Source organism: Mytilus edulis, chromosome 3, assembly GCF_963676685.1.
Source record: "Mytilus edulis chromosome 3, xbMytEdul2.2, whole genome shotgun sequence".
Taxonomy (NCBI): Eukaryota; Metazoa; Mollusca; class Bivalvia; order Mytilida; family Mytilidae; genus Mytilus; species Mytilus edulis.
The window spans coordinates 412,348-428,512 of record NC_092346.1 but is presented as its reverse complement, the minus strand read 5'-3'; the positions used below and the strand labels follow the sequence as shown (position 1 = coordinate 428,512).

The 16,165-nt window shown below is 32.5% G+C and overlaps 1 protein-coding gene across 1 annotated transcript in view; it reads left to right on the top strand.

Annotated features, from left to right (window-relative positions):
• Positions 1–16,165, top strand: part of LOC139515578 (uncharacterized) — a 173,845-nt gene that overhangs the window by 54,170 nt on the left and 103,510 nt on the right. The window contains exon 5 of the mRNA XM_071305156.1: positions 8,573–8,637. Within this exon, the coding sequence (XP_071161257.1) occupies positions 8,573–8,637 (65 nt within the window). The remainder of the gene's footprint in view (positions 1–8,572; positions 8,638–16,165) is intronic.

The following is a 16,165-nucleotide window of genomic DNA, read 5'->3' as shown; positions in this document are numbered from 1 at the left end:
ATGGCTTGGGCTCCTGACGATGGACATGGCCATGATCAATTAGTTAATTCTAATTGGTCTAAATAGATGTTCGAAACACCTTATGATCTATGGAGTTGGGGTGCTGGGATAGGCTTTGACAACGATTTATTGAAATATTTTTGCTTTTTGAAGTTTTTAAAATTGACAAATAATGCTAGCAGGGGAGATTATTCATTAATATTTTTATGATGCCAAACTTGAAATTTAGAGGTGCCTATGTTTGCTTTTTGTTATAACCCAATTGTTATGATTCTTAAATAATCTATACAAGTAAGCATGTTAATTTGTCAATAACCATTATTTTATTAATTAGTTTGAATTTGATGAGGTTCTTTGAGGTAGAACTTGACTTTTTTTAAACAAAAGTGTTTTTTTATTTGTTTTAAATGTTTTTAAAATTGTATAACAAACTTTTTGACATTTTATTTTAATTTATCACCAAAACAACTCTAATTTGTCAGTATCTGAATAAAATTAATTTGTTAGATACTTTGTTTCTTTTATTGAAGTATATACAAAGGGAGATAACTCAAAATTGTTTTTTTTTATTATTCTGACCCGATTAGAAGTGAAAATAACTATGCCCAAGACAGGATGACAATAAGAAAATGCTAGAAATTGTTGTGTATGGTTATGCTTTGTCCAAAAGTTTTTTGTTATCTCCTGTATTGTATATTGCTGCCATTGTCAAAATCCAAATCACACATAGATAGCCTTGTCCTATAGTTTATATCTGGTGTTTGTGTTTTTTGTATGTCTTAGATTCTAACTCTTCAAGTTCTTATATAAATTCAGATGCGTTGCAATTCTTTACATATAGGTAAAGGCATATTTACAAAATGGTATTGATCTTTGCAAATGAGTGACATGTATTCGTTGGATTATTGTTTAAGTTTCATCTGAAAAATACAGTCTTCAATGTTACTGACAAATTATACATTTGCACATTGCCATTTGAAACCACAAATATTATTCTACTGTAAATACACAGAGCAGCAATCCATGCCTTTCAAGTCTAATACTTTGTAAACATGGATCAGAAAAGTTGGAGGATCAATTTTATATGTACAGTAGCTACAAAGTTATCACCATTAAAAATTCCTGTTTTTCCTAATTTTTGTTTTTTTATTTAATTAGATATTTTCAAACCAGATATTTGGGTTAAAGTAAAAACAAATCCCCAACATCCCTTTTCCAAAAAGCAGAGGGAAAAATTCTGCCTTTTCTTTATTATTCATTTGCACTATTGTTTTGTAAGTAGTTATACAGGATTATATTGACTTTAAATTGCATTAAATTTGATGGAAGTTCTAATTTAAATAAGTCATAAACAAGAAATTTATTTGAATTTACATGTAATTAAATTACATAATTAATTAAATTTAATTTATATTTAAAATTCTTTAAATTTGAAATTTATTGAAATTTAATTTATATTAAAAGATCTTTAAATCTCAAATTTAATTTATATTAAAAATTCTTTAAATCTCAAATTTATTCAAATTTAATTTACATAAACATTTCTTTAAATTAGAAATTTATTCAAATTTAGTGTATACTTAAATTCTTTAAATTTGAAATTTATTTAGATTTAAAAATACCTTTAAACTAGGTTGAAATTTGGGAATTTATTTGCAATATTAAATTTAGTTTAAATCTATATTAAATTAGAAATTTTCCAGCAAAGTAAATGCATAATATTTTTTGTAATTTGAAATTTAATATGCATAACATATGCATTTAATTTTATATTAAATGCATCATTTCATGCAGTGTTACACATTCTGATACGGGAGTATCAGATAAGGAGCGACGGGGTAATATGACCCGACAATTGTTCGTTCAAAGTTCACATTTAGGATTTTGTATATTTTTTATAATATTAACTTTTTATTATTATTCCGAGTCCTCATTGCGTTTTAATAATTTATTAGTTTATTGTATTTTACGCTATTCAAAAGTTACTTGTATTTTACACTTAACTAAAATTCTTCCATTTAGATTAATAATCAAAGATTTACATCCGTCTTTAAGATAAAAGGTTTTGTAACAAAGAATATAGATAATTTGACACTAAGTCATTCTTGACAAACTTATGCGAAGCATGTTTTTAATCCGTAATCCCCGCTTTCGGCAAAACGCGAATTAATATTATTTAATAAATAGATATTTGATTGGTTTATTTTCCGTATGTCAATCAGTCTTTTGAATTTGTGTTTGATATTTGTTTGTATGTTGCTGGCGTTTTTTTTTTAATATTTGAAATACATGGATGTGAAATAAATATGTAAACTTTCCAGCGACTTGGACATTATCTCAACTTCCGCTAGTTTCCCCCAGAAACTATTTAATATGACAGAGGTTACCAACAACCTGGTCATATTTACCTTATGGCTTCAAAAGTCTTGCATTTTGTGCAACAATCTGCCAAAACGATCTCGTTTTGGAATCTTGTCTTTTATATAAAGATAAGATCTGATATGAGCATGCAACTGTAATAGATTTACACAAAAAGATATTTGCTACAAAATGTATTTCACAAAGATGGCGATGGGTGAAATATATTTTTGTGTAAAGCTGCTGCTCAGATACATTTTGACCAAAACGTAAATTTTGAGATGCTTATGACTTCATAGTAATATCAAGTGACCTAAAATGGTCAGATCATTATAACCTGTTCATTTATCTTTAAAGTAACAAATACATAAAATAAGTTGATATTTTTTGCAATTTTCGGAGCCAAATTATTGTTCTTATCATATCACCTTCCTTACTGTTCTTTAAATGTTACAAATATTTGAAACACTAAGGTTTTTTTTTACCCCAAAGCATAAATAGTCTTAGTCAGATTTGTCAGTTATTTCATTTAATTTTGTATTTTCAATGCTGCTCTACACTTTTATTTTATTCTCTGAGGCAAAGTTGTGGTCCTTTGTAGTCATATAGCTTCTAACCAGGTTACGTCTGATACATCTTCCGTGACACGTGACATGCTCGACTGCGCACATGTTTACGTCGTATACATCCTCCTTTGACACATGCTTGACTTTTCACGTGTTTACGTCTTATATATCCCCCTTGACACATAATTGACTTCTCACGTGTTTACGTCTTATAGATCCTCCATCCTCAATACTTCAATTCACCCTATTACCAGAAGCCATGTAGTTTGCGCTTGTTTATAGGGAGATGGAAAGGTTGGAAAGGTTGGCCTACCTGAATGTCAGTCCTCTGATAATTCCACTTATTATTCTTCCAACAATTAGAAATTTTACATAGACCTTGTCCGGCTGTACAGCTTTATTTTCTTTATCTTTCTCCTCTGGCTGAACAGCTCTTCAACGGCCGGTTACTTATTAATCATTCAACAACATAAGAAAGTGTTTGACGATCTAGACTGGCTTCTTGAAAAGTGTGGATGGGATCGATAAAATATATAAGTTTCTCACTGAATGTATCCAAAGAAGGTAACCAAAGATTTTGCGACGATGCAAATATTAAACTTTACAATATAAATAAATATCTTTAACCAATGAATTCAAATAGCAAAAGCTATGCAATTAACAAATATATACTTATTAGGTCGCATGTAAATTATTTAACAATGAAATACATTAAATATGAAATTTGGAGTTTTACCAAGGGAGCTAATAATTAATTAATAACACTGTCTGCCACACAGCATTTCGGGGACTCTCAATCTGGTATCTTTTCTCCCTCTTTTATAGCTGACTATGCAGGGGCTTTTCTAATTATTGGGGGCATTATGATGACCTATAGTTGTTAATTTCTGTGTCATTTAGTCACAAAGTCTTCCTCATCGCTTCCCTCAATCTTATTCTATCACCAATAGTTTCAACACCTAGTCTGACCAAGTCTTGATCAGTAAGGTGCTGAACAGTGTCATCATATATCCTCTCATCTTTAAACTTTTGAAAGATTTGCAGATTAAGTTCTGCAAGAGCACGTTGTATAGCAGACGACATGTTGACAGTATGAAAATAAACCCGAAAAAATGGTCCGGCTTCGTATGTTTTCGGTTATTTTCGGAAGTCTACCACCACCACATAATGAAAAAAAGCACTGAATATAATTGATTAACCACCTAGTATAATATTTTTGTTAACCAAACATAAAACATTTTGACCACTGATCATAAAGTTGTTTGTACTGAACATAATATTTATTTTACAGAACATAATGATCAGTCTACAGAATATAATATTTATTTCACTCAACATAATGATAACAGTACTGATTATAAAGTGTGTTTGACCACTGAATATTTCGGTTTCTGTAGTCAACATAATGAGAAATCTACATAATATAAAAATATGTTGACAGAAAATATTTTCAAAAGTACAGAATAAAAAGACAAATCTACTCAATAGAATAATTTACCTACTGAACATAAAGCCAAAACTGTTAAGTATATTGATTAAAGTGCTGAATATAATACCAGATCTGCACAATATAATGATTATTCTACTGATCATTATGATGTTACTGCTCAAAAAAATTGCTATACTACTGAACATAATGAAAACGGCCCTCATAATCGAGAAAAAACCAGCTGAAAATAATTAAATGATCACAGCATATACTAAATATGAACAACGGAAGACAGCTATGGCGTTCCATACGGGACACACTATATATTTGTTAGATAATTTGGTATAAAATTATATAAAAATAATGAGATGTGGTATGGCTGCCAATGAGACAGTTTTCCAATAAGATCAAATGACAGAGATGTCAACAATTACAGGTTACCGCATGACCTTCAGCAATGAGCAGTGCAAAAAATGGGCAAATAATTGGGATGGACTTTATAACGCTTTTCGATAAACAAACAAAGAGAAACGGTAAGTAATACACATAAAACAGATTTGTCTCAGAAAAAAGAACCATAACTATACATACTATACACCTAAAGTTTCTCGTTTCTCGTCTTTTTTATATAGATTAGACCGTTGGTTTTCCCGTTTGAATGGTTTTACACTAGTAATTTTGGGGCCCGTTATAGCTTGTTGTTCGGTGTGAGGCAAGGCTCCGTGTTGAAGGCCGTACATTGACCTATAATAGTTTACTTTTTTAGATTGTAATTTAGATGGAGAGTTGTCTTATTGGCACTCGCACCACATCTTCCTATATCTATAAGATATTACACCTCCAACACATGAAAAATGTCAGCAGACTCTTCACAGACAAACGTTGTCCATGTCATGAAAATTAAACTATATGTTCGAAAGCCAAGAAGGATCATTCATATGAGCGTCACTGATGACTCTTTTTTAGACGAAGCGCGCGTCTGGCGTATATATAAAATTTAGTCCTGGTATCTATGATGAGTGTATTTAAAACCACTGGGTCGATGCCACTGCTGGTGGAGATTTAGTTCCCCGAGGGTATCATGCACCAGCCAAGTAGTCAGCACTTTTTGTGCTGACATGAATTATCATTGATATGGTTACATTTATAAATTAACTGTTTACAAAATAGTGAATTTTTGAAATACTAAGGCTTTTCTACCTCAGGCATAGATTACCTTACCTGAATTTGGCAAAACTTTTTGGAATTTTGGTCCTCATTGCTCTTCAACTTCGTACTTTATTTGGCCTTTTTTTTTTTTTTTTTTTTTTTTTTTTTTTTTTTTTTTTGGATTTGAGCGTCACTGATGAGTATTTTGTAGACGAAACGCGCGTCTGGCGTATATATAAAATTTATTCCTGGTATCTATGATTAGTTTATTTACAACCACTGGGTCGATGCCATTGCTGGTTGAGATTTATTTCCCCCATGGTATCACCAGCCCAGTAGTCAGCACTTTTTGTGCTGACATGAATTATCATTGATATGGTTACATTTATAAATTAACTGTTTACAAAATATTTAATTTTTGAAATACTAAGGCTTTTCTACCTCAGGCATAGATTACCTTAGCTGAATTTGGCAAAACTTTTAGGAATTTTGGTCCTCAATGCTCTTCAACTTCGTACTTTATTTGGCCTTTTTTTTTCTTTTTTTTTTTTAACTTTCTTGGATTTGAGCGTCACTGATGAGTCTTTTGTAGACGAAACGCGCGTCTGGCGTATATATAAAATTTAGTCCTGGTATCTATGATGAGTTTATTTATAATCATAATTCAAAATTCTGAAATCAGAATTCAGAACTTGCACATCGAAAGAGATAATCCATGTTTCCTGCGCTATTGCAGTTCCAATCTAAACACTTCAAATACAATTCTTGAATGATCATGAATACACAAGGAAGGATTACACACGTTGTAGGTGAAGTCGAACCTGCTTTGCACTCACGACTTTGCAGCTGTAAAGATTGTCAGTGTAATATTAATCTTGATCTTATACCATTGATTATTGATATAATCGTGCACAGACAAACAAGGAAAGGATATTATTTCAAGCAACTGAAAATTGTCCGAGTAGTTATAGTCTTATTTCTTGATATCACTTATACTCCAGGGGAGGAGATGGTTGTCTGTTCAACGTTTTGGAATGTGTCATTTTTTTCCTTAGTTCGTAACGTAGACTTGTTCATCATGTTTACATTTTTTTCCTGAAGAATACACTTAGTCACTCGGCGAATTCGTCAGTAAAAGATGTGACTACTCAAAAGCGATATAATACTAACTGGTAACTATATAAAAAGTAGTAAAAAAAAAGAAGATTACTGTTAGAATTAAAATGTAACAAATCATGAGAAACTTCGACGATAAATGAAAAAAAAAATTGACTTATAAATATACATATTGCATTAAAAAACAGAATGTTTTCATATATTATGAAGCTTAAATTCCAGATGACCATCCCAGCAAGGATGATTTCTTTGGAAGAAGAGTGCACACTTGGCTTGAACAAAATAAAACATCCCCAGTGTAGCAAATACATCAACAGAAGTTGATACAACTTCAACAGAATTCAACTCGGTTTTTATCGACTTGTCATGATTGCAATTTACCCGTTATGAACTTCAGTATAGCAACATTCATGGCCAGCATCGCCTGTATATGGATACTATTTACAATACGATATCCCAGAGCTTGCGCTGCTGACCCCATTTCCTTGATAAAAGGTTGCTATTAACAAGGAAGCTGTTGTATCAAGGAATCCAAATTTTAAAGTTGAAGTCATCCCTTCCAAAGATTTACGGACCCCTCGCCTTGGGGTTTCATGTTCGTACATAGGCGGATCCAAGGGGGGGGGGGGGCCTGGGGGGCCGGCCCCCCTTTTGTGGGAAAAATTTAGTTGATTATATAGGGAATCATTGAAGCATGACTGGAGCGGGCCCCCTTAGGTCAGTCAGCGCCCCCCCCTTAGGAAAAGTTCTGGATCCGCCACTGTCGTAACAAACTTAATAACACAGCTTACGGTAGAGTATCAAAGTGCGATCTTTCTCGGCTTTCGTAAACGCAGGGAACATACGTTATCTGTCTTAATCTAGGATTTCTGAATTCTGAATTTTGAATTTTGAATCTTGAATTCTTAATTTTGAATTCTGAAATATGAATGATCCTTCTCGGCTTTCATATATATAAAATAACACGGGTTATGTTCTTCTCATATATGTTATGATGGTATGATACTAAACCCCTAACGGGAAGGATTGTGCCTGATGTTCATATGATGAAATCATAATCTTTCAGTCAATTTAATTGAAGTCTGGAGCTGGCATGTCAGTTAACTGCTAGTAGTCTGTTGTTATTTATGTATTATTGTCATTTTGTTTATTTTCTTTGGTTACATCTTCTGACATCAGACTCGGACTTCTCTTGAACTGAATTTTAATGTGCGTATTGTTATGCGTTTACTTTTCTACATTGGCTATAGAGGTATAGGGGGAGGGTTGAGATCTCACAAACATGTTTAACCCCGCCGCATTTTTGCGCCTATCCCAAGTCAGGAGCCTCTGGCCTTTGTTAGTCTTGTATTATTTTAATTTTAGTTTCTTGTGTACAATTTGGAAATTAGTATGGCGTTCATTATCACTGAACTAGTATATATTTGTTTAGGGGCCAGCTGAAGGACGCCTCCGGGTGCGGGAATTTCTTGCTACATTGAAGACCTGTTGGTGACCTTCTGCTGTTGTTTTTTTTTTCTATGGTCGGGTTGTTGTCTCTTTGGCACATTCCCCATTTCCATTCTCAATTTTATAATTCATGACAAAAAATCCTTTCACATTCTGAAACAAACAATTAATTATTATAGTATATTAACACTAATTGTTTGCAATTCACTTGTTCCCATGAACTGACTTCATAAGACGCACGCGATATGCCTTCTGTACAAAAGGCTCTGATTTAATGTATTTACTTCAATAAATGGATGCGGCAAAAATTACGTTTTCACTAAACAGTCGATCAATAAAGCAACAAGCTTGTGTATTGTGAATCTTGATATATCTTATAATGTAGTTTAATTATCATGGGACCACACAAGTTGACCGTTTTGGTATACAATCACGCTTTTGTATTTACTTTAATTTGGAACTGATTTGAAAATGTTCTTATTTATTTTCTTAATTTGTTATGCAGGATACTGCCAATGATAAAGATATTTATGGTTTTGATAATGATCCTTCCCCTGCAGCAGGGAAAAGGTAAGCAGTTCATTTATTATTGTAGGGTATACTAAAACATTGGTTAGAACGATTTTCATTGTTTGAGCATAAAGCACCATTTAATGTTTGTATCCTAATCAGTAAAACTCACTTATACACATTGTATCCTAAACAATAAAAACCTAGAAAAGATTCTGAAGTCCTACCCCCGAACAGATTTTGAAGTCCTACCCCCGAACAGATTCTGACAGCCCTACTCCTAACAAATTTTGAAATGCTATCCCACAACAGATTCTGACAGACCTACCCCCAAACATATTCTGACAGCCCTACCCCCGAACAGATTCTGATAGTCCTAACCCCGAACAGATTCTGACAGTCCTACCCCCTAACAGACTCTGAAGTCCTACCTCCGAACAGATTCTGAAGTCTAACCCCGACGTCCTAAACCCGAACAGATTCTGACAGTCCTAACCCCGAACAGATTCTGACAGCTCTACCCCCGAACAGATTCTGAAGTCCTACCTCGAACAGATTCTGACAGTCCTAACCCCGAACAGAATCTGATAACCCTACCCCCAAACAGATTCTAACAGTCCTACCCTTAACAGATTCTGACAGCCCTACCCCCGAACAGATTCTGAATTCCTACCCCCGAACAGATTCTGATAGTCCTACCTCCAAACAGATTCTGAAGTGCGACCCCGGAACAGATTCTGACAGTCCTGCCCCTAGAACAGATTATGACAGTCCTACCCCGCAACAGATTCTGACAGTCCTGCCCCCGAACAGATTCTAACGGATCTACCCCGAACAGATTCTGACAGTCCTGCCCCTAGAACAGATTCTGACAGTCCAACCCCCGAACAGATTCTGACAGTCCTGCCCCTAGAACAGATTCTGAAGTGCTACCCCCGAACATATTCTGAGAGTCCTGCCCCTAGAACAGATTCTGACAGTCATACCCCCCAAGCAGATTCTGACAGTCCTGTCCCTAGAACAGATTCTGACAGTCCTACCCCGATCACATTCTGACAGTCCTACTCCCGAACAGATTCTGACAGCCCTACCCCGAACAGATTATAACAGTTATACATAAGAACAGATTCTGTCAGTCCTAACACTAGAACAAATTATTTTTATTCTTACCTAGAATAGATTAAAAGTATAACTGTTCTACAGTAGACATGTTCTAGAGCAGCTTAGAATAGTTTTAGGACAACTTATTCTGACAATTCTGAAGAGAGTTCAAGGCTGATCATAACTGTATATTCATAACAATTCAAATTTATTTCCGTTCAATTTCTTACACAGGTCGAGAACACTACCTTATATGGATATACATGAATTAGCATACTTATGTCCTCGCACATGTAATTGTTTATTTAAGAATTGAATGCTTCTTTTCGTAACTTCATTGAGGTGTAAAAGCGTTGACCGAAGTACATTTTGTATGAAGCGCGGATGCGCTTCATTCTAAAAATGTGCGCACGGTCAACGCTTTTACAACCCTATGAAGTTACAAAAAGAAGCATTCAATACTTATAATTACATTTTTTAGCTATGGTCACGGAAACACGAATTGTATATATATATTTATTTAATTCACCTGTGCACTTTATTGTGTGACCACGTGTTATCATGGATGATACGTTTTATTGAGTGATGCAATTGCTGAAGGAATAACATGTGATTCGCAATTAGCCAATCAGAATAAAGTATTATTATGAAACATACATCTAATGTAATTTTTTACGTATGAAGCATTTTTTAACCTGGGTTTTTGACCAACCATTATAATAATAATAATAATAATAATAATAATAATAATAATAATAATAATAATAATAATAATAATAATAATAATAATAATAATAATAATAATAATAATAATAATAATAATAATAGTAATGATGATAATAATAATAATAATAATAATAATAATAATAATAATAAAGTCATTATTTAAAGAGAGTAACTAAATTAGAACTACATGTAGTCTAATTTTCATTGAGACCCTCAAACACAATACATGTATACAGTTAACATTTATACATTAAAATATAATATATATATATTGCTAGTAAATATGTTACAGTGAATTTGTATAATCAGTGATTATGTAGAATCGCTAAAATTTTCAGGGACTATGTAGAATCACTGGTCAGTTTAGGGATTATATATAATATAATAGAAAATGAATAAAAGTTAAATAATTCATTCTATAGTACCATATTAAAACATCATTATAAACAAATAATGGTAAAATGTTAAGGACAATTTATTAAAATGATAACCTCAATACATTAAAATATTAGGCACAACATATTAAAATGTTTGGAACAATATATTAAATATAAAGTACAATATATTAAATAAAAAGTACAATATATAAAACATGGAGAACTATATATTAAAATGTTAAGAATAGTATTTCAAAAACAATTAAAAACCAATTGTTCAGAGAACCATTGATGGTCTTTCCACCAATACGGATCTTTTTATGTGAAAATATTAAATTCGGTTTTAAATGTTAATTTTAGCGTCAAATGACAGCTTATTGAACGCTGATTCCAAAAATATATGGTTTCTATACAAAAAGATGTAAATAAGGGAGATTATTTTTTACTTCCGGTTTAAAAGATGTTACTTCCGGTATGTTTTGATAGTTTAGTTGACTCTGATTCCAAAAATAGATGGTTCTGTATACTTTTACATTAAATTAGTACAAAAAATGGCTACTTCCGGTTTACAAAAGGTCACTTCCGGTTGGCTTTATCAAGGTCACTTTGCTTGCAACCTTTTGCAAAAAGTCCCATGGCTTTATCATGTATACGTAAGAGGAAAGAGCAAAGGTCAAAATCTAGAACGTTGAATTTACCTATGACCTTGAGCTCAATTCCAAGGTCATCACCCAAGGACCTCAAATCAAAAGACTCTAGGCCTCTACTTCATATTGTTAATGAGTTATATTACCATACAACTAATATTAGATATAAAAGGGGAGAAAACTTGTATTAAATGTTACGTACCCTTTTAAGTAAAATTTATGTGTTACGACATGTCGCAACTAACAATTGTCAGAAAATATTGTGTCGATATCTTGTATGATTTCTGAAAATTAGAGATAACAAGCCAAAATCAAAAATGTGAACATGACCTTGACCTTTGACCTTGACCTCATGTTAATTTTTTTGGACCAAGGACCTCAAATCAAAAGACCATAGGTCTCTATCACTTATGGTTTTCCAGTTACAAATTTATTTCATTTATTTCAATATAAAAGGGGAAATAACTCTCATATGGAGTCTTCGTAAAGCTTCGGTCAAAATAAAACGTAACATCCTGAGGATATAACGAGCAATTTGGAAAAATAAATTTGTCGCTTTCTTTTACGGTTACGGAGGAGATCTGATAACAAGAAGAACAGTGTTTGGGGAGATAACTCTTACAAAGAAAAGTGTTCGGTTAAACAGGGTCAGTTTCAAAAGCCTATAGACTGTATGATATCATATACAAAAAAACTAAGCGACATCTTTTGAAACATTTTTACACCGCAAGAAAAAAATTAGGCGGAAGATAAAATAAATAATCAGAACAAAATCAATAGGTCTTACCACACGGAAAGGTGGAAAGACCTAATTATTTATGTTTTACAAACTTAATATGGATGACATCGACTAACACTGTGCGGGACAAATTTTCCATTCTAGAATTGGCAAATCTGACTTTGTCGGTTAACAAGATATCAAAAATAGTTTTTGCCCAAGTGATAGATAATAAAAAAAAAATAATTTCCTCATATGTCCCATCATGTCACCGTTGTCACTGTTGTCACCACAGCTGATTAAAAGTACATTTCCCATGGGAAAATTAAAAATTCCCATGGGAATATTCGAAGTTCCCATCGGGTACTTTTCCCATGGGAATTTTAAAGTTCCCATGGGAAAAGAAGAATACTGAGAGTTCCAATGGGAATTTAACTTTTCCGATGGGAACAGTTTATCTTCCCATGGGATCAATTTTTCTTACCATGGAACAACTTTTCTTCCCATGGGAACAATTTGTGTACCTATGGGAACACTTTTCTTCTCATTGAAACAGATATTTTATGTGTGGAACATGTTTTCCGTTTGATTGTTTTTCTCCTAAAAATAACCAGATGCTCCACAGGGCGCAGCTTTATACGACCGCAGAGGTCGAACCCTGAACAGTTGAGGCAAGTATGGACAAAACATTAAAGCTGGATACAGCTCTGAATTTGGATTGTGATTAAATAGTTGCTCCCCCTTTCCCTTATTCCAAAAATGATCTGAATTCAAATTTCTAATGAAGTTTGCAACAATAACTACTCATTTAAATACATCATAAAATATTAAAATATAAAATGTCATACAGTCATGGTTAAAATTAATATTAATTAATAGTAACTTCTAAAAAAATAAATAGGGAATGTGACTAAAGAGACACAGATGATGCCTCCGCTAGCATATAACGTTATAAAGGGACATAACTCAAGAACTGTAAAAGTGAAGCTGCAAAAAATTGATCTTAAACTGAGTTTAGAGGTAATAAGCATTATATACACATTTCATTAAATTTAGTTGAGACAAACTTAAGTTAAGAGAACAGAAATGAAAAAATTCTTCAATTTTTCCACTTGTAAAGGGGCATAACCCTAGAATGCTTGTAATCACTGAATGGCAAAGATTGCTTTAATATATCAGTTGGTAGTAAAAGTGAATATTGCATTGTATATTGTATATAGCATTGATTTAAGTTGATTCAACTATTTTTCTGGACAAAGAAAGATAATTCCAATTTTCAAAGAAGATTTCATAAAGCATTGGTTTTAGGTGATTCAACAACCATTCTGGACAAAGAAAGATAACTCCAATTTATTGTCTTGAAACTACAAAAATGCTTGTTTTGGCCCCTTTTTGGTCCTTTATTCAGTTTGACCCATAACCCATAAAATAATAAATAGAGAATATCATATGGCTTTTTCAATATCGCATCCGTATCAACCCGAGACACCAATATAATCCCAAGAGCTCTGTTCGAGGGATTATATTGGTTGAGGGTTGATATGGTGTGTGATATTGAAAAAGCCATATCATATACACTTTATTATATACATATACCTCAAGTAGATGTTTTTTTATGTAACATGACGTCATACAGATTATAGGTTTGACATGACGTCATACAGATTAGGGATTTGAAAGCCTTTGCAACAGTGACTGTAATCGATGACGTGACGTCATACAGATTAAAGGTGTGATAAAGCTTTTGCAACCGTGCTGATATCGATATCATCACGGGTGGCTGATACAGCACGCTTGCCAATGATTGTATTACACATACAATTTATCTGTATTTACTACTAAGTTACTGTATATAATCAATCCCTATCTTATACTTATGGTATTAAACATTGTGGTACAATTTCAGAACAATTGAAATACTAATACACAACTTATTGTCCTGACACTAGATAAATGCTTGTTTTAGTCCCTTTGGGCCTCTAATTCCTAAACCTTAGGGACCATAACCCCCAAAATCAATCCCAATCTTCATTTTTTGGTTATAAACATTGTGTTAAAATTTTATTGATTTCTATTTACTTATACTATCCGGAAACCATCCGTCTTCGGACGACGCTGATGACGACAACGTGATACCAATATACGACCGCAAAATTTTTGGATTTATGTGAAATTATTGTAGTATGCAGGTTTTCTACAAGATGTCAATATGGTTTCATATCTAAAGTTGCTCTCAACATGCAACTTCCATAAAAACTCTGATTATCTAGTTAAATATGAAGCAATGGCAAGTAAGTTTTTTTTAAAATAAGTTGTACGTGTGTGTTTTTATTACAAAATATTCTGTTTTCTATTTATATTGAACTTATTGGAAATTAGATAATATATGTTTAACAACTTTTTTTCCGGTGCTTATAGAACAATCATTAAATGATTTTGAAAAAGGTTGGAAAAAAATATACATGTATACAAAATATAATTATAATAATGTAACAAGCAAAAAACATAAAATTAGTCATTCTGTTTTTGATATGATATACTCCCACCACTGTGGTACAAGTTAACTAAATGCAAATCATTCTCCTTTTTTTTTGCCATGGCATCGTTTTCGATTTGTTAGTTTTTGACTGCTATTTAGGAATAAATAAAATATACATCTTTAAAAATAAGGGAAACTATTTAACATGAAAGAAAGTGGAAGTGAAATTGAAAAGGAATCTCAGACATATTTAGTAGATATTTCAAATAGGACAGAAACTTTTATTGTTCTATTCAGAAGGTAGGGCATAGATTTATTTTAAGGGAGAAATACGAATTGCACCGGTCCCAACCCCCCAATAAATATTGACCGGTCCCTAAGATAATAACGAATAACAATATAGTAATTATACATTTAATACAAACTATAAACAAAAACGAAAATGCAATATTATAGTTTTGTAATATGAACTGGCGTGAAAAGTAGGAATTCAGAATTTTAATTGTATGCAAAGTTCTGAATCTTTGTGTAATTCTGATGTGAGATGGCAAAGATTCAAAAATTGCTTTACTTTGCTGAAATTTATAAAGGCCACCGTGGACAGCCAATATAAGTTCAATTGGTACAACATATCTTTTTAAAATCAAAAACAATATTTCTCTTGCTTCATAGTGAAATGGGCACTCGAAAAAAATGTAACAGCATGGCTATGGTTAATAACGGATATTTCAAAACTTTTAAATACTGATTCACAATTCGACATGCATTGTAATATATGTCACTGGACGTTAAAATTATATCATTGATTTCGTCTTCGTCAAATGCTGCTTTTGGTTTCTTCTTTTAATTACATATACATCACAAGTTATTCCTATGCGAAGTAAATTTTAAAGATGAAAGTCAATTATTTCGATATTGCTTCAAACTAAATATATGTATAACTGCTATATTCCGAATCCCTGACATTCATTTGTGTATAAATGAAGAAAAGATAATAATGATCGGTATCTGAGTGAATCTACGTCTCAAACCAGCTCCATAGAGATATTACAGAATATTCAAAATTTACATCTTTTCTTAAAATATATGATTGGCCAATGAAATAAACTATATATATGCTGGAGATTTCAAATTAGCCCAATTAACGACTAAAACTGTAACACTGCTGTAGTGCACTTCGATCGTATCTGTAACAGGAAGGCGTATGGTAACCAGGCTACCAGACTAAGTTAAATAAGCTAAGTACATAACAACCCTTTCTTTGTGCATTATATACGCTCAGGAACATACATCTTACTATTTTGCATGGATTGGTAGCAAATATTACTTTGCAACTGTAGTCCTTAACCAAAAGCGTTGTTTTCCATCTGACAAGCTTAATTTTAGATCAAGTGATCGATACAAGTACAGAGGCTAGAATTTATCATTCGGTTAGTCTGGATGACTTCGTGCAATACTCCCTCTCCGTATTCATTATAGTTTTTACATAAGTCATTTAAATTCTAGATCCTTCAGTTTGCATATAAATATGATATTTAAA